This window comes from Tenrec ecaudatus, chromosome 16 (assembly GCF_050624435.1).
Source record: "Tenrec ecaudatus isolate mTenEca1 chromosome 16, mTenEca1.hap1, whole genome shotgun sequence".
NCBI lineage: Eukaryota > Metazoa > Chordata > Mammalia > Afrosoricida > Tenrecidae > Tenrec > Tenrec ecaudatus.
In genome coordinates, this window is record NC_134545.1 from 40,586,393 (window position 1) to 40,610,200 (window position 23,808).

Here is a 23,808-nt window from a genome sequence, read left to right on the forward strand (position 1 = left end):
CTGGCTCTTAATGAGTATCCTGAAGGTTGTGTATTGTTCTTCACTTCCAAACATGTAGCCCAGGTGGCGTCTTACAGCTACCTCAGAGAGAGACTGGTGGGACTGTCCCTTCTCTTGGATGACTGTCTTTGTTCTGGGCAGAAAGTGAGAACTGTATTCTTATTCTGGAGGCTTTGTAGTATGCTCAATCACAAAAGATTAAACTACTTCCTTTCTTGTTGCTCCACATTTAAACCCTCCAGGGCAGTGGTTCTCAACCTTCCTAATGCCACGACCCTTTAATACAGCTCCTCATGTTGTGGTAACCCCCCAACTATAGCATTATTTTCTTTTAAAGAGTCTATCACATTTATTAGTTTGGAATGTTTTTGTAATTTGGAAATCAACCAGGATTTCTGATTTAAGGGGGAAATAGCAAGCAGGTGTATTTACAACGTCCCTTGACTTTAAGACCTCAATGAAATGATAGGCCACGCCCCGCTTCTCAAAAGAAAATGCTTCTGCTTTGAGAACAGTGCCAACTCTCCCTCTTCAGCCCATCAGCTAGGTTCAATCCTGTAGTCCGCCACCTCTGCCAGGCTGGGAGTGACAAGCTCTGCCGCAGTTCTCCTCCTGACTGGCTTGACACATGGTTGAATTACAGGGGACCTGAGTGAGCTCCAGCAGAGATGTCCAGGAAGGGACACCTGAAGGGCACTTTCCTACCCAAACAGAAAAGGACGGAGGCCAGAGAGATGTACTGAACACCAGAGACTCTGACCATAACATTATTTCCGTTGCTACTTCATAACTGTAATTTTGCTACTGTTGTGAATCAGGTGACCCCTGTGAAAGGGTTGTTTGACCCCAAAAGGGGTCGCGACCCACAAGTTGAGAACCGCTGCTCTAGGGGATACTTACAAAGCATGACTCTGAATTTCTGCCATACTTAGGTTTCTTTTCCGACGACTCAATTGTGGTGACGGGGTGACAGCCACTGTTTAATCATCTCATGTGGGACCTAACGTTTTGTCTCTCTCTGGAACAACAGGGTCTTCGAGCAACTTGCAGTTTAAGGCAGAACGAATCAAAATCCCATCGACGCCAAGATACCCCCGGTCTGTTGTGGGCTCTGATGGAGGTAGGAATACCTCAGCTTGCCCTGCTCGCCCTCCTGTTGCATTTCAGCTCCACACTGCAGCCCCTTTAGTCAGCCAGCCCCAGCTCGGGGAGGGGAGGGGAGAAAAGCAGGGCCGCTTCCCCCAGCCTCTAAAAGTAGAGAATGCTAGTGAAACTCTTCAGGTGGGAAAGTAATGTAAAGCGGAGAAGTAATTGCTATTCCTTTACATGAAAAAGCCTTGAGCAGTCTGGGGATACCCCAAATCACCTGAAACCTGAAATCCCACCAACATAGAGAGTGCATGACACTTTGAGGCTAGCTTCTGGAGGAAGCGGGACCTCGCTTTCACTGCTATGGGTGTGTGCTGCCTCTTTAGCTGTTCATTGCCAAACGAATGCTGAAAGGCAGTGTCATATTTTGCCTTTTTTGGTTGAAGCGAAAATCCTCTCCTGATTTTCGATGAGCAAAACGAGGTACTGGTGTAGGTCTTACCTAAAAGTGGAGTCGCAAAAAGTTAGGACATCTGCCTATCAAAACTCAGAAGACTATGCGAGAAGTTAGTAGGAAATCTCCGAGCTCTCTTTACTCCGTTGTTCCACAAGCCTTCCGCAACCCTTTTTACACGCAGAGTGAGTGCTAATTAAAATGTGGGTTTGATTTAGTAACCCTGTGTCCAGATTGATTCATCAGCAGTAACAAAGGTACCATATGAATGTAACACATTAACAAGCCAAACCCTGTTAAGGGGAAGAAGGTGTAATAGGAACTCTATACTTTCTGCATGTTTTCTATGAACCTGAAACTGCTGAAAACAGCAGGCTATATATAGATAAAGTCTATCTTTTAAAAAAAGAAAGCTGTGTGGAACTGAGCACTTGAATTGTGTGCATCATTGGGTCGGGGGATCTAGTGTCGGGTTCATATTTGCCTCCCAGCCATGGGCTACTGCAGATCTCTGGTACAAGGTGAAGGCCCATGTGATCCACTACTCTCTCAGCAGGATCCCTGTCCCATTCGGAATGTAGCACGCCTCCTCAGTCACCTCTCAACATCGACACCCTGTCCTCAAGTAGCCAATCCCAGACCTTAGCTTCCACATTGCCTAGAATTGCCATCAACCCTGCATCCCTTGGGGAGTGGAGAAAAGACAGGTGAGTACCACCTGGACAGCATCCTTGTCATGGCCAACTGGTGGCCAATATGTTGGGAAGGGGAAGCAAGGGCTAGGTCAATCTGGTATTGGCCACCTGGCAGTCATGAGTCATGCTCAGGCCTGTGACTAATAAGTCCCAACCTAGCTATTCCAGCCAAGGGAAGGTGGGGTACACGAGATCGAAAGGTAAGCAATAGCGTGGGCTTCTTCTGCTGGGGGCGAAAGGGAGGGGATAAGCCTGCTTGGAGTCTAGAGACCAATTTTATAGTGAGGATGAGGTAGTGACACTATTTACCCTACCTGACGAACCCTTGATAATTTATAAATTATTACTATTCTTTCATGTCTTACACTGACTGATGTCTCCCTTCACCCACTTTTCTGTTGTCCATAACCCAGGGAAGTGGTTATATGTAGATGATTGTGATCTGTTCTCCCTTTCTCCCCCATCTTCCCCTTACCCTCCTGGTAATGCTACTCTCTTGATTGGTCCTGAGGAATTTCTCTGTCCTGGATTCCCTGTGTTTCCAGCTCTCATCTGTACCAATGTACATGCTCTGGTTTAGCCAAATTTGTGAGGTAGAATTGAGATCATGATGCTGGGGGGGAGGAAGCATTAAAAAACTAGAGGAAAGTTGTATGTTTCATCGGTGCTATATTACACCCTGACTGGCTCGTCTTCTCCCTGAAACCTTCTGTGAGAGAAAGTCCATTTTCCTCCAGATGGGCTTTGGGTCTCCACTCTGCACTCCCCTCATGTAGTACAATTAATGGTATTTGATTTTTTGTTTGGGGTCTTTGATGCCTGATACCTCATCCTGTCGTCACCTCGTGATCACACAGGCTGGTGTGCTGCTTCCATGTGGGCTTTGTTGCTTCTGAGCTAGATGGCCACTTGTTTATCTTCAAGCCTTTAAGACCCCAGATGCTATATCTTTTGATAGCTGGACACCATCAGCTTTTTTACCACATTTCCTTATGCACCCGTTTTGTCTTCAGTGATTGTGCTGGGAAGGTGAGCGTCAGAGAATGCCAGGTTAATAGAACAAAGTGTTCTTGCATTAAGGGAGTACTTTAATGGATGCCCAATGTCGATCTCCTACCTTAATACTAAGCCTATAAAATATATGTACTGTATATACTCGAGTATAATATGATCCAAATATCCGCCAAGGCCCTAATTTTACCACAAAAACTGCATAAAAATGTGCTGAAAAACTTGGCTTATACCATATACTTGAGTATAAGCCAAGTTTTTCAGCACATTATTTTTTAAACTGTTTTATTAGGGGCTCATACAACTCTTATCACAATCCATGTATACATCAATTGTGTGTGAAGCACATTTGTACATTCATTGCCCTCATCATTCTCAAAACATTTGCTCTCCACTTAAGCCCCGGCATCAGCTCCTCATTTTTTACCCTTCCTCCCCTCTCCCTCCTCATGAACCCTTGATAATTTATAAATTAGTATTTTGTCATATCTTGTCCTGTCCGACGTCTCCCTTCACCCACTTTTCGGTTGTCCGTCCCCCAGGGAGGAGGTAACATGTAGATCCTTGTAATCAATTCCCCCTTTCCAACCCACCCTCCCTCAATGTTCCCAGTATCGCCACTCACACCATTGGTTCTGAAGGGATCATCTGTCCTGGATTCCCTGTGTTTCTGGTTCCTATCTGTACCAGTGTACATCCTCTGGCTAGCCAGACTTGCAAGGTAGAATTGGGATCCTGATAGTGCGGTGGATGTGGGAAGAAGCATTTAGGAACTAGAGGAAAATTATATTTTTCATCGTTCCTATGTCGCACCCTGTCTGACTCATCTCCTCCCCTAGACCCCTCTGCAAGGGGATCTCCAGTGGCCTATAAATGGGCTTTGAATCTCCACTCCACACTGCCCCCCTCATTCACTACGGCAACATTTTTTGTTTTGATGATGCCTGATACCTGATCCCTTCAACACCTTGTGATCACACAGGCTGGTGTGCTTCTTCCATGTAGGCTTTGTTGCTTCTGAGCTAGATGGACGCTTGTTTACCTTCAAGCCTTTAAGACCCCAGATGCTATATCTTTTGATAGCTGGGCACCTTCAGCTTTCTTCACCATATTTGCTTATTCACCCGCTTCGTCTTCAGCGGTTGTGTCGGGAAGATGCGCATCATAGAATGTCAATTTAATAGAAGAAGGTATTCTTGCATTGAGGGAGTACTTGAGTGGAGGCCCAATGTCCATCTGCTTCCTTAATATTAAACCTATAAATATGTGCACATAAATCTATTTCCCAATCCTCATATATAAATATATTTGCATATATACATGTCTTTATCTAGACTTCTATAAATGCCCTTTGCTTCCCAGCTCTTTCCTCTATTTCCATTGACTTTCCTCCTGTCCCACTATCATGCTCAGTCTCCACCAGGGTTTCAGCAATTCCTCTTTGTTACATTACCCTTGATCATGCCCTACCAGGCCTCCCAAGCCCTCCTCATCACCAATTTGGATCACTTGTTGTTCCCTTGTCCCTGGGTTTGTTAAAACCACTTCCTTTCTCCCCACCGCCCCCTCTCCCATGTCCCCCCAGAACTGTCGGTCACGTTGTTTTCTCCTCCAGATTATTCATCCAGTCTATCTTATTTAGACAGACCTTCAGAGATAATAACATGCACAAAAACAAGGCAGAGAAAAACCAAGCAACAATATAAAACAAAACAACAACAAACCGTTGACAACAAGACAAAAAAAAAAACACAACAAGAAAGAAAAGTTTGTAGTTAGTTCAAGGATTGTTTGTTGGCCTTTAGGAGTGTTTTTTATAGTCCCATCTATTGGGGTACCACGCCCTGGCCCCAAAGTCCACCTTCTGCATTCCCTGGTGACCTCGCTGCTCCATTCCCTTGCTGGTATGTTGCACTCCCTTAGTGTTTGGCCTTGGTGTGGCGGGATCAGATCAAGTGCAATTCCCACACTGTGTCTCCGGTGTTGTCCTCTGTAGAGCTGTGGATCAGTGAGGGACGTCATGTCTCATAGTGGGGCTGGTCATGTGGTCCTCTCTGTGGACTGGCTGCTCTAACTGGGCTCATCGTCCTCAAGGCCTGGTGTCCAGGATGTGCTTTACTCTTTCCTCCCCCTTCATCAGCACCCGTGTGCCCTGATAAGATATGTCCCTCTCCTGGAGCTGCAGATTCAATGCTGTCTTTTGAAATAAATTCTTCTGAGGAGCACATTATTTCTTCTTTTTAAAAAATCATTTTATTGGGGGCTCATACAACTCTTATCTAATCCATACATGCATCAATAGTGTCAAGCACATTTGTATATTCGTTGTCCTCATCATTCTCAAAACATTTGCTCTCCACTTAAGCCCCTGGTATCAGCTCCTCAATTTTCCCCGCCTTCCTACCCATTCCCCCTCCCTCATGAAACCTTGATAATTTATAAATTATTGTTTTGTCATATCTTACACTGTCTGACATTTCCCTTCACCCACTTTTCTGTTGTCCACCCCCCAGGGAGGAGGTTATATGTAGATCCCTGTAATTGTTTCCCCCTTTCTACCCCACCCTCCCTCCACCCTCCTGGTATCGCCATTCTCACTACTGGTCCTGAAGGTATCATCTGTCCTGGATTCCCTGTGTTTCTAGTTCTTATCTGTAACACTGTACATTCTCTGGTCCAGCTAGATTTGTAAGGTAGAATTGGGATCATGATAGTGTGGGGGAGAAAGCATTCAAGAACTAGAGGAAAACTGTTTGCTTCATCATTGCTACACTGCACCCTGACTGGCTTGTCTCCTCCCTGCAACCCTTCTGCAAGGGGATGTCCAATTGCTCACAGAAGGACCCTGGGTCCCCACTCTGCACTCCCCCTCATTCACAATGCTATGATATTTGGTTTCTGATGCCTGATAACCTGATCCCTTTGACGCCTCGTGATCTCCCAGGCTGGTGTTCTTCTCCCTTGTAGGCTTTGTTTTTTCTCAGTTACATGGCCGCTTGTGTACCTTCCAACATATAGGGCCCCAGATGCTGTATCTTTTGATTGCCGGACACCATCAGCTTTCTTCACCACATTTGCTTATGCACCCATTTGCCTTCAGCAATCATATCGGGGAGTTGAGCACACAATGATATGATTTTTTGTTCTTTGATGCCTGATCCTTTCAGCACCTCATGATCACACAGGCTGGTGTGCTTCTTCCATGTGGTGGACTTTTTTTGCTTTGAGCTAGATATCCACTTGTTTGCCTTTAAGACCCCAGACACTATATCTTTTGATAGCCAGGCACCATCAGCTTTCTTCACCACATTTGCTTTTGCATCTGCTCTGTCTTCAGCGATTGTGTCGGGAAGGTGAGCATCATGGAATCCCAGTTTAATAGAACAAAGTGTTCTTGCATTGAGGGAGTACTTGAGTGGAAGCCCAATGTCCTTCTGCTACCTTAATACTCAACCTATAAATATATGTACATAGATTTATTCCCATCCTCATATATATTTATATTTACATATGTACATGCCTTTATTTAGGCCTCTATAAATGCCCTTTGCCTCCTAGTTCTTTCCTCTATTTCCTTTTACTTTCCTCTTGTTCCACTATCATGCTCAGCTTTGAGTTTCAGTAATTCCTCTCAGTTACATTGCCCCTGGTCACACCCTACCAGGCCTCCTACACCCTCCTCATCACTGATTTGGATCACTTGTTGTTCCCTTGTCCCTGAGTTTGTTAACACCACTTTCTCCCCCCCACCCTCCCATGTCCCCCCTGAACTGTCAGTCCTGTTGTTTTCTCTTCTGGATTGCTTATCCCACCTATCTTATCTAGATAGACCTGCAGAGATAATGATATGCCCAAAAACAAGAGATAGCAAAACAAAGCAGCAAAAGAAAGCAAAACCACAATATCAAAAACCAATGACAACAAAAAGAAAAACAAAACAAAACTATAAATCGCTCAAGGTCTGTTTGTTGACCTTTAGGAGTGTTTTCCCAAACAGTGGCTGTTCAGTACCTCTGCTAGATCACTTGAGCTCAAGGCAGAGAAGTCAGCTCAGGAGGTTATGGTGATTGTTTTGGCTTCCATGAGCCAATCTTGGTCGGTTTTCTCAAAGGGTGTAGGATGATCACAGGGTCTTATCATGAAGAATTTTAAAGACAATTGTATGTGTTGGTTAAAAAGGCCAGGAAAGCTGGGCCCAAGAGGTTTCTTCCCAGCATCATGGCAATGCACCTGCTCTTCTGTTGAGGGCAGCCAGGGCTATCATAGGAAAATTCATTTTTACACCTTATCCTACCCGCTCTACTGTCCTGATCGAACACCGATAGATGTCTTTTTGTTCCCAATTTGAGCCCTTTAGGGATGCAAAAATTGACATTTTTATATAATATAAATAGAAGAACACAGAATTCTTCAGAGAAGGGTTAGAGAGATGGATTACCACTTCAGAAGACTGAGACAGTTTTACTTACCCTTGTATATATTTATGTACCATTCATTATTTATTTGTGGTCATTTTACATACATAATCACACCTACTTTATAGTGTTATACTATTTGTCACAGTGCGAATTATGAAGCATGCTTTATAGACCTTTTTGAAAAGTGGCTTTATTTTGAAATAAACTGTGTGTATTATAAAATATTCAAATTATTCAGACATGATTATTATCCCAAGTGTCCCTTCATCTGTATAAATCTATATATAAGCATACATAGAAACATTTGAACAGATTTATTTAAGTGGAATTACTAGCCAGTTGACTTCTCCTTCTGCAGTGTGTCCTCTCCATTTTCCCATGTCATTAAATGTTGCTTCTAGGCCTCGTTTGTAGCAGTTTCATGGCCTTCTGTTGTACGGCTGTGACTGTGTCTTCGTTCTTTGGTCTCTGTGGAGCAGACTGTGGTGGTGGGAAGTGCGACAGAAGATCTGTATTTCATGAGGAATGGAGAGTCCAATGGACAAGCAGGGGTGACCTGAGGCTGGGGCAGTGGCTGCTTCCTGAGGTCTTACAGCTCTGCAGTGGTGTTCTGGTACATGTGACTAGGGCTGCTCTGGCTTTGCTGGGCTCTCGGATGTCATCGGGGTAGCGTAGTCGGAACGGGGAGGATAGTTAGGAAGGTAGGAGAGTTTTAAGAGCACTTTGCTGATCGATGGTGTCCCAGCCAGCCATCAAACTCCTGACCCTGAGTGGTGGGATCCTGGCCTGGGGAGTAGATGCCCTCCACTCAGTGCGGGAGTCCCCCTAACCTAGTGCCGGGGCCGGGGCACCCGAACGGGGGAGATCGGGCTTGCCCTGTTACCCTTCTTCGGCTGTGATTCTGTGTTGGGTTTTTCATGCACTGGAAGAATGTCACTCAGTTGCTTTTCTTTCTGTTACATTTCAAGTATCGTGGCCATCTTCCTTTCCAGAGTTCTCCTCTTCTTTCTAACCTTCACATTCTTCGGTTGTCAGCAACCACAGATCGGCCGAGACCACTTGTGGCTGCCTGGCCCAGGTCCTCCTGAGTGAAGAGTTTGAGGTTGGCCGACAAGCCACGCTCTGCCAATCCCCTGTACTCTGGGGCAGGGTACGTGCCTGCCCTGCCCCCTGTCTAATGGCTTGTGGTTTTGCAATTACTTAATTTCCACACACTTTTGGATCCCGCTGGGCATAAAAAGAACATTGTCTGTTATCTCTCCTTGCGTGAATGTTGCCCCAGAAAGTTTTCATCCGAGTGGGTCTGGAGACCGACCACACTGGGGTTTGTACACTGTGTGTCTCACCCAATGAGGCTCTGAGTATTTCTTCCCAGTGTATATCAATGTGTGTTGCCCGCAGGACCATTCCTTTTGGTCTTTGCGGCTGTCTGCTGGGATCCATTTGGGGGTGCCGTTTTGCGTTGCATGAGGGTGCAGAGATGCGTTTGCGTTTGTCCCAGGAAGGGTTGCGTAATCGTGCTTCCATCTAGCTGTATAGGAACACCCTATGTTCTATGATCTTTTTTTTATAGCCTGGTTGCATGCCATGCTGTAAACTTCTTTTGCCTTTCCCATGGTGTGAGTCCTGAAACCGCTGACCTTGTTCTAGGCCTTACATGGAGGAACCACGCCATGTCAAAGTGCAGAAGGGCTCGGAACCCCTGGGGATCTCCATTGTAGGTGGAGAGAAGGGTGGAATCTATGTCTCCAAGGTGACCAGTGGAAGCATTGCACACCAGGCTGGCCTCGAGTATGGAGACCAGCTACTCGAGGTAAGAGGGAGTGCGACTGCATCATGTTCGTGAACTGGCCCACCTGTCTTGCCCCTCCCCTTCCCTCATTCTTCCCATAGCAAAACAGTGCTCCCTACAACCCTGGGACCTCCATGCCCATACAACCCAGTGTACCCCTAGTCTCTGCCACATCCTTAGGCCTGTTGCCCTAACCAGCCCACCCCTACCCCCTACCACATCACTGAGCCTGCTGTGGGTGTGTCCCCAGTTCAATGGCATCAACCTTCGGAGTGCTACAGAGCAGCAGGCCCGGCTCATCATCGGGCAGCAGTGTGACACCATCACCATCTTGGCCCAGTACAACCCGCACATGTACCAGCTCAGCAACCACTCCCGGTCCAGGTGAACGCCATCTGGGTGGTGGCAGTGGAGGCTGGGGGCTGGGGTTGGGGCGGGAGGCGGGGGAAAGAAGTGGGTGGGCAGAGCATTGCGCACGAGGGGCGTGCTCTGCTGCTAGTGAGAGGAGCTCTGAGGGGCCTGGGTTGAGGCGGCAGACAGAGAGAGGGTCCTGGTGGAGGTGGGAGACGCCGCGGCTACAGGTCTCACACATGGACCAGAGGTAGTCAGGTACTGAGGCCCTGGGTTGGGGATTTGCACCGAGTCGTCAGACATGCACAGAGATGAGACCTGCCCTGCCCCTGCCCCTGCCCCTGCCCAGCCCCTGCCCCTGCCCTACCCTGCCCCACCCTGCCCCTGCCCCTGCCCTGCCCCTGTCCCTGCACTGTGGGTTAAGGGCAGGCATGGCCTGTAGGGCAGCACTGTGTAGCTCAATGGTACAAGATTTACAAACAGAGAAGTCACTGGGATCACCCTGGAGCTCCAGACTTTAGGCCAGAGACCTTTCAGAGGGACTGGACAGGTGGGAGGAAGAGACTAGCAGTTCCTCAGGGAATTCCCTCTCCTCCAGACTTCTGGTCTCTTCCCAGCCCAAACATTGTTTCCGACAGATGAGGGGGAGGCTGTGACGTGCTTCTCTCTCTCTCTCTCTCTCTCTCTCCAGTTCTCACCTGGACCCTGCTAGCAACCATTCCACTCTGCAAGGCAGTGGGGCTGCCACCCCAGAGCATGTGGCTGTCATCAACCCACTGACGGCACAGGATGAGGGCCCCGGGGCCCTTGCAGCCAAGCAGAGCACACCCAGCTCCCGGTTAGTGAGTGAGCGTGAGTTTCCACTGTCTGCCACAGCTGCTGGCTGCCCACACCCCCTACTCACCTCACTTTGTTCTGCTGAGAAAAACTGGGCCTGCTTCAGTGTCCAGAGCTCGTTCCTGCAGTAGATACTTACTGAGCAGCTTCACGAGTCCAGGAACTACAGAGATGGCCTCTTACTGTCAAGGAATTTACCATCGGAGCCTGGAAAAGAGCTGACCGTTTGGGGCCTCGGACCCGAGGGAAAATCTTAGAGAAGAGGTGTGCAGCTAGACTCCGCAGAAGCAGCCCTAGGGTGCAGGATGCGTCTTTGATGAATGCACAGCCCCATACGGACATGGCCAGGGAGAGAGGCCAGGGTACCAGTGCGCAGGCCACAGAGCCTGCCTTCAGGGTCTGTCTGGGTGGTGTCTGGCCAGGGCTGCCTTTCTCTTCCCTTCTCCCTCGTCCGGTTCTCTCTGTTTTCTTTTGTTCACGTATTGATTCGTTCTTTAACCGCCTTCCTTTCCCTACTGGCCCTCCTTTCTCCCCTTCCTGACCTGCCATGAGCTCAGTCCAGGCACGACGGGAAGGCCTCCTCTGGGCTGAGCCTGCGTTTCTACTACTGGTCACCGACCGGGTGCCTTGGCCTCCCAGGGCTCCCCGATTGGAGGGGACAGGTGGAGCTCAAGGACACACAGCACAGAGAATGCTACAGGCCACCAAGAGAACATCTCGGAGGAGTGCAGGATTCTGGTGCACAGGGTCAAGAGTGCTACCCTGAAACATTTGGGTGGAGTGTGCATGTTTGGCTGTCCGGGTAAAGATGGTCTGGCTGCTGTGGCTGGAGGCGCTCCTTCCATGGGAATGAAAGGTGTGCATGGTGTGGTATTAGCAACTGAAAAGACATGCAAATCCTTTCTGTCCGATGAATATAGTGCACACAACGGAACCCATCACAGGCATATAGGCTTGTGTCCAGTGGAATGGCCGTGATGAAAGTGTACATGCACACGGCTCGGCAAGGAGCCCAGCAGGACTACCTGGTTCACCAAGGGCCTGTTCCCAAGCTAGCACAGCTGGTACAGAGAGTAGCCCTTGTCATGCCAGAGCACACTCAGTCGGGCGGCACACAGCCATTGGGGCCTGCCTTTCTCATTCGTGGTTGAAATGAGAGCATGTATTTCAGTCAGATTCATGCCTGGAAAGCCACGCAATGGGGAGAGAAACTCCGTGAACGGGAAGACTTTCCTGGAAAAACGATACAATGAAGACTCGCAACTTGAAGACATCCACGCAGCTATCTTGACCCTGATGGAAAACGTTGAAGGGCAGATGACAGAAGATAATGTAGAAGTTGGAATCTGCACTGAAGCTGGGCTGGGAGGCTGATTCCTTCCGAAGTTAAGGACCGGTTGGCTGCCTTAGAATAATCATGAAGTGACTGAGCATCTGTCTGACATGCTGAAAGTATGTTTGCTTTGGCAGGCTTTTTGCGGACTTATTTCTACACGGTTTAATGGATTCGTGTTTTTAAAATGATACCAATCATAATAAACTGTTAACCCTCCAAACAAACAAACAAACAAACAAAGCATTTGGGTTGGACAAGAGTTGCTCTGTGGAGAGTGGGTTTGGTGGTCAGTTAGGCCAAGGGAACAGCTTTTTGATGGACATCAACAGCAGGCCAGCCCTTCCATATACTCGGGGGAAACATCCTCCTCCCTGATGGGGCCTGGGGACACTCTGGACCTCACTCAGGAGTGGTCAGCGCGTCATTCTTTGAACCAAGGCCAGTCACGCTGGAGCACACCGGCAGTAACGTGGTCATCACAGCCTGACCTCCTGGAGGCACCTTTCTCACTCTCCACCACTGACCCGGTTTCTTTCTTTCTTTGTCTTTTTTATTGTTTTATTACAATCCATACATACATCAATGGTGTACAGCACATCTGTACATTCATTGCCCTCATCATTCTCAAAACATTTGCTCTCCACCTAAGCCCCTGGCATCAGCTCCTTATTTTTTCCCTTCCTTCCTTGCTCCCCCCTCCCTCATGGACCCTTGATAATTTATAAATTATTATTTTTTCATATCTTACCCTGTCCAACATCTCCCTTCACCCACTTTTCTGTTATCCATCCCCCAGGGAGGAGGTCACATGTAGTAGATCCTTGTAATTGGTTCCTCTTTCCACCCCACCTTCCCTCCACTCTCCCAGTTTCGCCACTCATACCACTGGTCCTGAATGGATCATCCATCCTAGATTCCCTGTGTTTCCAGTTCCTATCTGTACCAGTGTACATCCTCTGGTCTAGCCAGATTTGTAAGGTAGAATTGGGATCATGATAGTGGGGGAAGAGGAAGGATTTAGGAACTAGAGGAAAGTTGTATGTTTCATCTTTGCTACATCGCACCCTGACTGGCTCGTTTCCTCCCCGAGACCCTTCTGTAAGGGGATGTCCAATGGCCTACAAATGGGCTTGGGGTATCCACTCAAGTACTCCCCAATGAAAGAATACTTTCTTCTATTAAATTGGCGTTCTATGATGCTCACCTTCCCGACACAACCGCTGAAGACAAAGCGGGCGAATAAGCAAATGAGGCGAAGAAAGCTGATGGTGCCTGGCTATCAAAAGACCCTGTTTCTTTCACTCTCCTTATTTCTCCTTCTAAATTGTAAGTTCCTTGATGGCAAGGGATCATCTCTTTGAAGTTTCTGGTTTGCTGAAGTTACTAAGTAAACATCTGCTGAATGAACATCTGCAAGTCTGGCTTTTCTTAAGTAGAATAAAATGAGAGCAGACCCATCCAAATGGGAAACAGACAGCTTGGGGGTGCGGGGGGCGGGGAAGGTTTGACAATGGGGGCTTTGATTTTGACTGTCATGAACCAATTGCATGAACTTAGCTTTGACCTCTCTTTTCTCTTTTGAACTTATGGATCATGGAACTGTTGTCCTTAGACCTCCTCCAAAGACCCGTTGGAGGGCTAGCCAGGGCCTTCCTTACCTTTCCCTGTCTGACGCCCTCTCAAGGCATGATGGAGGAATTCCTTTTCCTTCTTGACAGGGTCACGGGCGATGCCAGTACGAAGACGTCAGAGCCTCGCATGGTTTTCATCAAAAAGTCTCAGCTGGAGCTCGGAGTACAGCTGTGTGGCGGGAACCTGCATGGGGTGTTTGTGGCCGAGGTAGAGGATGACAGCCCTGCCAGGGGCCCCGATGGCCTTGTGCCAGGGGACCTTATCCTTGAGGTGAGTCCTGAGCTCTGAGCAGGCCAAGCCCTCTCAGCCCCTCACGATGGGCTTCCTGCAACCTGCAGTGGCCCTGGCCGCGTGGGAGCATGGGTCTCACATGGGAGGCCCTATTAGTACTCCGTGGGAGCTTTATAAACCCAGGGTGCTACAGAGACCGTAGACTTCAGAGACGGCAGCACTGGGGATCCTGTGGGAAGCTGCTCTGTTCTTGTGAATAGCAGGACTCGAATTGATGAGGCAGTGACGTCTCCACTGGACCCACTGCTTAGTAAGAGAGGTGCCTTGTTGATACTTAAAGGGACCACATAGTGTCAGCAAGGTGAAGTGGCATGTTTTGAAGATCTCATACCCGGGCTTTCCCTGGGACAACTTCTAGAGGATGTGGTGCTTGGAGAATTGGCACTAGAGGAGACCACATGGGTCTGTTCCCACCTCCAGAGGGGAGACCAGCCAAGGCTCAGTTTAAGGGTGTGTTAGGCTGGGTTGACTAGAGAAACAAGTCCAGAGACACGTATGTGTGAGAGAACCTTAAATCAAGAAGGAATCATATCAAGCAAACCTCTCAGCCCAGTTCAGATCAAGTTCAGAAGTCCGATACTAGCCCGTTAGTCTGATTCTGGTCCCTAAGTCCCTCTTCAGACTCTCACAGCCACATGTAACAAAGCAGAAGGCAGGAAGATCACAGGCCGGTGGGTGCAAAGCCCCGTGGATCCAGTGGCAGTGCCTGCATCACAGGGCTCGCAGGTCTTCGCGTGGCTCACCAGCAGGAAGGTAAAAGCAGAGAGAGAGAGTGTATGACATGCCTCCAGGGATGAAGAGGAAGAGGCCAGCTTCAAAGCCATTTAACTTGGCCTCCAGTCAAGCTGTGACCCGACTGACAGGCTAACTGCCCACATGTTACTATGGGAGCCATGTGGGTACAAAAAGAACATCACAGGGTGGGAGGGTAAGTGTCTTCCTTATCTCTATACTGGGCCCTTGCAGCTGAGACTTGTGTCTGCCCTTCTGATCTTACCTCATTTGTTCCCGGGCAGTATGGCACACTGGACATGCGGAACAAGACAGTAGAGGAAGTGTACATGGAGATGCTGAAGCCCAAGGAAGGCATCCACCTGAAGGTGCAGTACTGCCCCGAGGAGCTTGCCAGGGTCAAGGGCCTGCCTGGGGACGGCTTCTACATCAGGTACCAGAGGCAGACCCAGTGCTAGGGGTGGTGGAGGAGGGGAGCGAGTTTTAGTGGAGATGCTCTTCCTAGTCAGTGCCTCTGTTTTTGCCTCCAAAGGCTGGGTCTATGATAGTCATTATTTGGCCCTCCGATCCCCGAGTTCAGGGCGAGATGTTTGTGATTTGAGGGCTTACAGGACCTGCTACTCTTATTTGGGGCCAGGGCTGAGAACTCTGAGGGCACTAGTACCATTTCCCCCTGGGCTGCCTATGTCTCCTGAGCAGGCGTGCAGAGCCCTCTGCGGACAGGGTGTGAATGGATCTCATGGTACCGAGTGTCCGGAAATATTGTGGGTGTGGGAACAGGCACCAGGCATCTGCTAGGAAGGGCTTGTGGTTTCCTTTACCTTTCCAAAGATCTGGTACCACAAAAGGAATAAGAACCACGAATCAGCTGAGTACCATGAGGCATAATTCCCTGTGTTTGGGGGCAACACGGTCATGGGAGATGGCATAGTTGTAATCAAGTCTGGAGGAACTATGGCCTTTCTCTTAGAAGGGGAAGTCATGGCGATGGTGTTGGGCCAACAGTTTTTTATCTGATGGGGATGAGGCATCCCTTATTTTCGGGACCCCTTGAGGCTCCTGAGATTGAAGGATGTATGTTTCCCATCTGGAAGACAGGCTCCATCCTCTGTACGTCCCAGTCAGATGTAGAGAGCCAGTTCTTGACCTTGGAAGAACAGAAGGCTTGGAGCTGGATATTAGCCCATGGAGGGCAGTGTCTCCTCTGACCTGCTTTGTGCTTTGCCCCACACAGGGCGCTGTATGACCGGTTGGCAGAGGCGGAGCATGAGCTGAGCTTTAAGAAGGATGACATCCTCTATGTTGACGACACCTTACCACAAGGCACAATTGGCTACTGGATGGCCTGGCAGCTTGATGAGAACGCCCAGAAGATCCAGCGTGGGCAGATTCCCAGCAAATACGTGTTCGTGTGCCCCAGGGCTGGGCATGGGCGATGGCAGAGGGGCCTATAGCCATCCCTTAGGATGTGGGCAAATCAAATTCCCTGTCATCAAGTCAGTTCTGACCCGTAGCCAGCCTACAGAAAAGGGTAGACCTGCCCCTGTGGGTTTCCAGGACTGTAACTCCTTATGAAAGTAGGAAACCTCGTTTTCCTTCCTTGGAGCTATCTGGTGGTTTCGAACTGCAGCCCAGTGTGTAACCACCTTACTTTCAGGGCTCCTTTTCCAGGGGAACAGAGAGGACCAGTTCTGCTGTTCATCACTATCTCTGCCTTATCCACTTAACAGAAAATGCTTTTTCAGAAAGTTGCTCTTAGCTTAATCTCCATGTTGTACAGAGCACACTGGCTACGCAGGAAACACAGTGAGGGCCCGCACACGTCAGAGCCGACATTTGTCTTCCCCTGAAGCTTACCCCTCACCCTGTCGACATTGCCCTTCCAGCAGGACTGGGACTGGATTGTGGGCGCCGGGGGAGGGAGCTGTGACGCCTGTGAGCCAGGTTGCGGCAGGCCTGACCGCCCCAGAGCTTGCCCTGCTAGGCAGTGTGGGTGTGGAGATTGTGCCTGTGGCCCTCCCAGCACCTCCACTCTCTGCTCGCAGGATGGACCAAGAATTCTCCAGGAGGCTCAGCATGTGTGAGGTCAAGGATGACAACAGTGCCACCAAGACCCTGTCGGCGGCTGCACGAAGGTCTTTCTTCCGACGGAAGCACAAGCACAAGCGCAGAGGGTCCAAAGATGGGAAGGAGCTCCTCGCCCTGGACACCTTCTCCGGTGACACGCTTCCCCTCTTTGAAGGCAAGTGCCCGCGCTGGCTTGTCTAAGAGGACTACAGCGGCCTCCGTGCAGAGAACTTTCCCACCACTCGAAAGGGCTCGCAGTCTTTCATGCTTCTGTAGCTTTCACCCTCAAGACCTCTGGGCCACTGGCCCCTGAGCCAGCTTAGCCCAGTGTTCAGGCAGCGAGAAGGCAAAAGTGTGCCTCAGCTGAGTGGCCTCTTTAAAAATCTTACCTGGTTGGGTGTCTGCCTGATGGCTCCCACCTACATCTCATGGCCACTGGAATCTTCAGGGAGACTGGGGAATGCATGTTTTATCTGGGCGCATTGGTGGCTCAGTGATACGGATTCTGTTAGGGAGACAGGAGAGTGGGTGGCCAAGCATCATCGAGTCAGTGCTGACTCATAGTAACCTATAGGGCAAGGTAGAACTGCCCCTGTGAGTTTCCAAGACAGCAACTGTTTGCTTGAGTAGAAAGCCCTGCCTTTCTCCTGTGGAGTGGCTGGCATTTTCCAACTTCCGACCGTGTGGGCAGGCATCAGATAGGTGAAAAGCAGTGTCTGATAGTGGTGGTAGCTGTAGTGCGAGTGAAGTGTTCAAGGATGCTTGGTGCATAGCTCTGGCCTTTTCTGTCCTGGCTTCTGTGTTCTGCAAGATGCTTCCAGGGTAGGGAGCGGACCCACAGCCAGAGTTAGTGTGAGGTCAGGTTGGTGGCCCTTTGTAAAGGGTGTGCTTGGCCTGTAAAGTGGGCGGCACCAGCGTTGCTCTTTAACGCTTCAGAGAGGTCTTGTGTTACAGACCTTCCCAGTGCGCTACATCATTAGACAATGCTCCGGTGCTATTCTTAAGGTTTTCCGTGGCCAGTCTCTCAGAAGAAGACTACCTACTCTCCCTTGGTAGGCTGTTCTCAGTCTGGAAACTGCTGAAACCTGTCCCCCATAGATGACCATGCTGGTATTTGAAATTCCAGTGACATAAAATTCAGTATCAGCAAGACGCAAGGCACACAGTACAAGCAACTGACAGATGAGTGGTGGCTGGCAATCACAGTCTCTCCATTTTGCTTTCAAAGTTAAAATATTTGCTATCTGTTTTTTTTTAACAATATTTGCTATCTTGCCCTTCACAGTTTCCCAACCCCTCAGTTAGGTTTAGGCCTCTTTTCTTTTGTTTCCCCTTCACCCGTTCCTTTGATCTTCCCTGCCACATCTCCCTTCTTTGCCTTCCATACATAGCCTCGCCTGTGTCAGAGGTGCATGTCCTAGTATTTGAGAGACTGAGCTTAGCTCTTAAGTGTCGTATTGGACCGTGTAACCCATGAGAGCTGGAACTTGATGGGGCCACTTTGTTTTCCAGGTTTCCCAAGTTTGCCACCTGTGGCGGGATAGTCTGGCCACTTCTCTGTCACTCCTCATAACGAAAAATACTTGTGTTTTCCTCCTCTCACAGGTCCTGCCTTATGCAAGTTCCAGCTTTCACAGTTTTAACTGAATAGTTTAAGGTTATCATTAACTGTATATAACTTTTTGAATTGTTTTATCGTCCTCATAAATTGACTCTTTCATCTTGTTTATTTGTCATTGCATCCGATCAGACTTCTTTTTATGGGTGTTTGCATGGTTCATCTTTTTCCTTTTCACTTTTAACATTTCTGTATCATTATGTTTAATATTTCCTGTTAATGGTAATTGGCGGTTTTGCTTTAAGTTCACTATAATTTAAAAAAATTATTGAGATATAATATTTTTATATGAAAATGCACACAATACAGAAGGGCAGATAGCAGGAGTTTGTGTAATCTGAATACACCCTAAGCAGTCTTTAATTTGAATTAACTTAATCCATTATATAAACCATAATTACTGATTGATTTCTATTTACATTTAAAGTCTTCCTGTTTGTTCTACTGCTTTATGCTTCCTTTTCTTTCCTTTATTGCTTTATTTTGATCAATCAAACATTTTTTATTATCCCACTCCCTCCCTCCCTCCCTCAGCTACTAGTTTTTATTTTATTCTTTTTTTTTTTTTAAATAGTTTTATTAGGGGCTCATACAACTCTTCTCACAATCCATACATACATCAATTGTGTAAAGCACATTTGTACATTCATTGCCCTCATCATTCTCAAAACATTTGCTCTCCACGTAAGCCCCTGGCATCAGCTCCTCATTTTACTCTTATTTTATTCTTTTAGATGTTATAGCAGACATCACAACATGTATCTTTGACTTCACTATTAATATAAATTATTTGATCATTCTCCTAATAATTTTGGAGCACTGGAACATTCTAACTCCATTTCCGCTCCCTCCCAAGTTCTCGTTTTCACAATTTTATTTTTATATGTGTAAAGGGGATTCCAAGAGTTTGTGGAATAGTCTCATTACCTTTAATTCCACTTTTCCACAAGCTTTTTGAAGCCTCCTTGTATTTTACACTCACAGCAGCATTGTCAGTTTGACATTATTCATGTGTTTTTTATTACTCTTCCTCCCTTCTTGAAATGCTGGGTTTCCTTCTGATTTTACGTCCTGCCTAACCATTCAGTGTTTCTTGTCAAGTAGGCTTATTGCTAATGAATTCACTCAGTGTGGAATGCCCATTGCACCATTGTTTTTGCGGAGAGTTTCCCTGAATATAGAATTTTGGAGTGATAGGGAGATTGCTTAAGCACCTTGAAGATGTCATTAACTGCCCTTGGCTTTCATTTTGCTTTAGTGAAGAAATGGCATGAGGGCCATTGGACTTTCTGCAGCTACACAGAAGGAAAGGGACACCCAACCCCGTCAGTCCACGGATGACGCGTGCGCAGCAGTCAGACATGCCTCCGCCCGCTGTTGTTCTTTATCTTACTATGATCCCAACCCTCTGTTCCCCAGCACTGTACTTCTCTGCTGGGTTCTGTTGTCCATTACAGTGACCACATTAGACCTCACAGACAGCACTCATAATGAGGGACTTTGACAGGTCATATACAAGTCAGGATCAGAGACAGGAAGGATACAGTCCAAGCATGACTGTCTGGGTTTGTCGGCGCCTCGGCCACCGATAGATGCCCAGCGGGCAGCACACTTCCAGCCAGCCTCCTGACTCAGCTTTCCTCCTGTGGGTTAGGAAGCCCACTGCTCCACCTCATAGTCTAGCTCAGAGGTTCTCAACTGTGGGTCACGACCCCTTAGGGGGTTGCAGGACCCTTTCACAGGGATCTCCCAATTCATAACAGTGGCAAAATGACAGTGATGAAGTAGCAACGACAATGATGTTATGGTTGGGGGGGTCACCACACCATGAGGAACTGTGAAAGGGTCGCAGCATCGGCTCTTCCCTATGAGGTCATGCTCTTAGCCTTGCTTCCCTGGTGCCTCTTCCTTCTGGCTGGTGGTAGGACTCTCACTCTTCCTTCTGAGATGGTGCAGATGGCAAAGCTGTCTAATTGCCCCGCGTTAGAGCCTTGTACCCCTTGTTTGCATGATCAGATCTCATCGTTCGGTGGGCGTCAAGGACAGTGGATAGAAGAGTCATATCGAGTAATTTCACTTCACTGCCACTACTTTCCAAGGGCTGCTGCAACAACTGGCACACACTGGAAGGGGTAAACAAGTGAAATGAACTCACTAACACTTCTGGAGGCCAGAAGTCCAGAAGCCCAAGTCGCCCGGGAATGAAAGGACCGGGAGAGCTACGCCGCCCCCGAGGTTCCAAGGCAGCATCTGTTCTTGCCTCTTCCAGCTGCTTTGGCTGTGGGAGACATCAGTTATCCATGCTGTTCAATCCTTTTCTCTGAACCGTCTTCAAATCACCTTCTTTTCCATATGTGCCTGTCCCACATATGGCTCTCTGCCTCTCTCTCATAAGGTTCTGTGTGAAGTCATTTAGGGTTTGCTCAGATAATCCAGGATATGTTCCCTCTTATGAAGAATCTTGTCTTAATGTGATCTTTACAACTTTTGTTATATAAGACAGTATTCACAGGTTTGGGGGATTGAGCGGTCACTGTATCTCTGGTGGTCCATTTTTTATGCCTACCCACATATTGTTTGTTTTGAAAAGTTATTTTTCATATTCTTACTGTTAAAAGTACTATGAGGCCTTCCCCTTAAGCTGCTTTTAAAATATTTTTCTATCTTCAGTTTTCAGTAGTTACACTAAGTGATAGGGAAAATCCCACCTTTGACACCAACTGTGCGGTAAGGATCAGCATGAATCCCATCTCTAAACTGCGTGGGGGGGGGGGTGGAGTGGGAAATACGATAAAATGCGGGGTTGGATCCAGGTCTTACCTTCGCTTTTCTTTCTCTTCATCACCAGCCACTCAAGTGACATACTCTTCCACTTTGGCCATTCGAAGCTGGGCGCCTGTGCAGTGACTCTCTGACCCCAGCCACCCAGCGTTAGATAAGAGCCCACAAGTTGAGGCACCTCTTCAGATTGCCAAATAGACAGGTGCCAGCCCTGCCTTGCTGGCTCTCTGTGGCCCTTACAGGTTCATGAATACTGGAATGACTTGCAGTATCCACAGAGAGTAAGGCTACAGATTGATTACAATTTGTGTCTTTTGTGGTACAAATGAAGAGATGGATGACACGAAGTTTGGGAGGGGCTCCAGCCTTTTCTCGTGCATGGTTATCAACCAAGACACTCAGCTGAGCCCCAGAATTGAGAGCCCTCATTGGCCTCACCATATGGCTGTGAAAGATTACATTGTGCTGTTGGGGGCAGTGAACATGGGGCCCCATGTAGTCCCTCTGGGTCTGGTCAACTTCTGCTTCTTAGCCTCATCTCTGGCCCTGCTAGAAAGAAACGAGAACACAGGCCAAACTGTTTGCTGCGAGGTGATTCCAGACCACAGAGCAGCCATGCCGTGATATGTGCGGATACCTTTTGTTGTTCATGCTTATAGGGGATGGAGGTAGGAGCTTTGATTAGTTGGGTGGTGGTCCTTAACATTTCTTATGTCTGTAACTTGATATTTGGGGGTCAAGTCAGAAAATTGGCTCTTCCTTCCATAACCGTCTTCTGTGCTCACCTTACCTCTCTTTCTGTGGTTTAGTTTTTTGTTTGTTTTCTTACTGTCTTAGTTACTTTAGTGCTACTCAAAAAAAAAAAAATCACAAACAGGTGGTTTTAAAGAAGAGAAGTGTATTTTCACAGTTGGGAGGTTCTTGTCATGGTTATTTACCATTGAGTTGATTCAAGTCCTGAATTCAGAGTGTGGTTCTAGGGGACGTTCTTTCTCTGTGTCAGCGTCTAGTAGCCAGCCATCCTTAGTGCTCATGGGCTAGTAGGGCCCCCCGTGGGCCTCAGTCGTCATGTTGTATCTTTCTACTGTGTATTTTCTGTTGTTTTGTAAAGTACAGACGTGATTGGGGTTAGGATCCACCTTACTCTAATATGTCATTACCATTGCAAAAGAAAACTTCATCTCCAAGTAGGATTGCATCCACAGGAACAAGGGCCAAGAATTTAGTATCTATTTTGGGGGAGGCAATTCAATCAGGTGAAACAAAGCTCTGACCCCCACACCCCTTCTGAACACAGGGGAGAAGCAAATTATCTCAATTTTCCATGTCTCTCATATTTTTAAAAATCATTTTATTGGGGACTTGTACAACTCATCACAATCCATACATCCATCCATTGTTTCAAGCACCTTTGTACATATATTGCAATCATTTTCAAAGCATTTTCTTTCTACTTGAGCCCTTGGTATCAGCTCCTCATTTTCCCCCTCCCCTTACCTCCCTCCCTCATGTACCCTTGATAATTTATAAATTATTATTTTTTCATGTCTTGCACTATCCAATATATCCCTTTACCCCCTTGTCTGTTGTCCATCCCCCTGAGAGGAGGTTATAGGTAGGTCATTGTGATCGGTGCCCCCTTCTCCCGCCACCTTCCCCTTACCCTCCTGGTATGGCCACTCTCAATATTGGTCTCGAGGAGTTTATCTGTCCTGTATTCCCTGTGTTTCCAGCTATTTTCTGTACCCATGCACATGCTCTGGTCTAGCCAGATTTGTAAGGTAGAATTAGGGTCATGATAGTGGGGGGAAGGAAGCATTAAAGAGCCAGACAGAGGAAAACTATGTTTCATCGGTGCTGTACTGCACCCTGACTAGCCCATCTTCTCTCCAGGACCCTTTGTAAGGGGATGTCTAATTGCTACAGATTGGCTTTCGGCCTCCTTCATTCACATTATGATTTTTTGTTTTGGGTCTCTGATGCCTGATACCTGATCCATTGACACCTCATGATCACACAGGCTGGTGTGCTTCTTCCATGTGGGCCTCGTTGCTTCTGAGCTTGATGGATGCTTGTTTATCTTCAAGCCTTTAAGACCCCAGATGCTATATCTTTTGATAATTGGGCACCATCAGCTTTTTTCACATTTGCTTATGCACCCGCTTTGTCTTTAGTGATCATGTTGGGAGGGTGAACATCTCAGTGTCGGATTGTTAGAACAAAGTGTTCTTATTTTGAGGGAGTACTTGAGTAGGAGACCCAAAATCCATCTGCTTCCTTATTACTAAACCTAAAAATATATGTACATAGATCTATTTCCCCATCATTATATGTAAATATATTTACATATGTACATGTTTGTATTTAGATCTCTATAAAAGCCCTGTGCCTCCTAGTTCTTTCCTCTATTTCCTTTGACTTTCCTCTTGTCCCACTGTCATGCTCAGCCTTCATTTGGGTTTCAGTAATTCCTCTCGGTTACGTTGCCCTTGCTGAAGCCCTACCAGGCCTCCTACACCCTCGTTGCCATCGCATTGCAGTCACTTGTTCCCTTGTCCCTGTGTTTGTTAACATCTACTTCCTTTCCCTCGCTCCCATGTCCCCCTGTAACTGCCATCCTGCTTTTCTCTCTTCCGGCTTGTTTCTCCTGCCGCTCCCATCCAGATAAACTCTCATATTCTGGTTTAAGTGGTTTCCATCTCTT

At 47.7% G+C, this 23,808-nt stretch overlaps 1 protein-coding gene and 1 pseudogene across 3 annotated transcripts in view; both read left to right on the forward strand.

Moving 5' to 3' along the window:
* Positions 1-23,808, forward strand: part of DLG5 (discs large MAGUK scaffold protein 5) — a 183,263-nt gene that overhangs the window by 148,746 nt on the left and 10,709 nt on the right. For 2 of the 3 annotated variants that reach the window (XM_075535108.1, XM_075535106.1), the window contains exons 19-27: positions 1,031-1,120; positions 2,097-2,250; positions 9,318-9,480; positions 9,710-9,843; positions 10,502-10,648; positions 13,702-13,885; positions 14,923-15,071; positions 15,873-16,043; positions 16,684-16,880. In XM_075535108.1, coding sequence (XP_075391223.1) covers positions 1,031-1,120; positions 2,097-2,250; positions 9,318-9,480; positions 9,710-9,843; positions 10,502-10,648; positions 13,702-13,885; positions 14,923-15,071; positions 15,873-16,043; positions 16,684-16,880 — 1,389 coding nt within the window. The remainder of the gene's footprint in view (positions 1-1,030; positions 1,121-2,096; positions 2,251-9,317; positions 9,481-9,709; positions 9,844-10,501; positions 10,649-13,701; positions 13,886-14,922; positions 15,072-15,872; positions 16,044-16,683; positions 16,881-23,808) is intronic. The other variant, XM_075535107.1, reaches the window with a different exon arrangement.
* On the forward strand, positions 11,434-12,062 carry LOC142429522 (proteasome subunit alpha type-2 pseudogene; annotated as a pseudogene).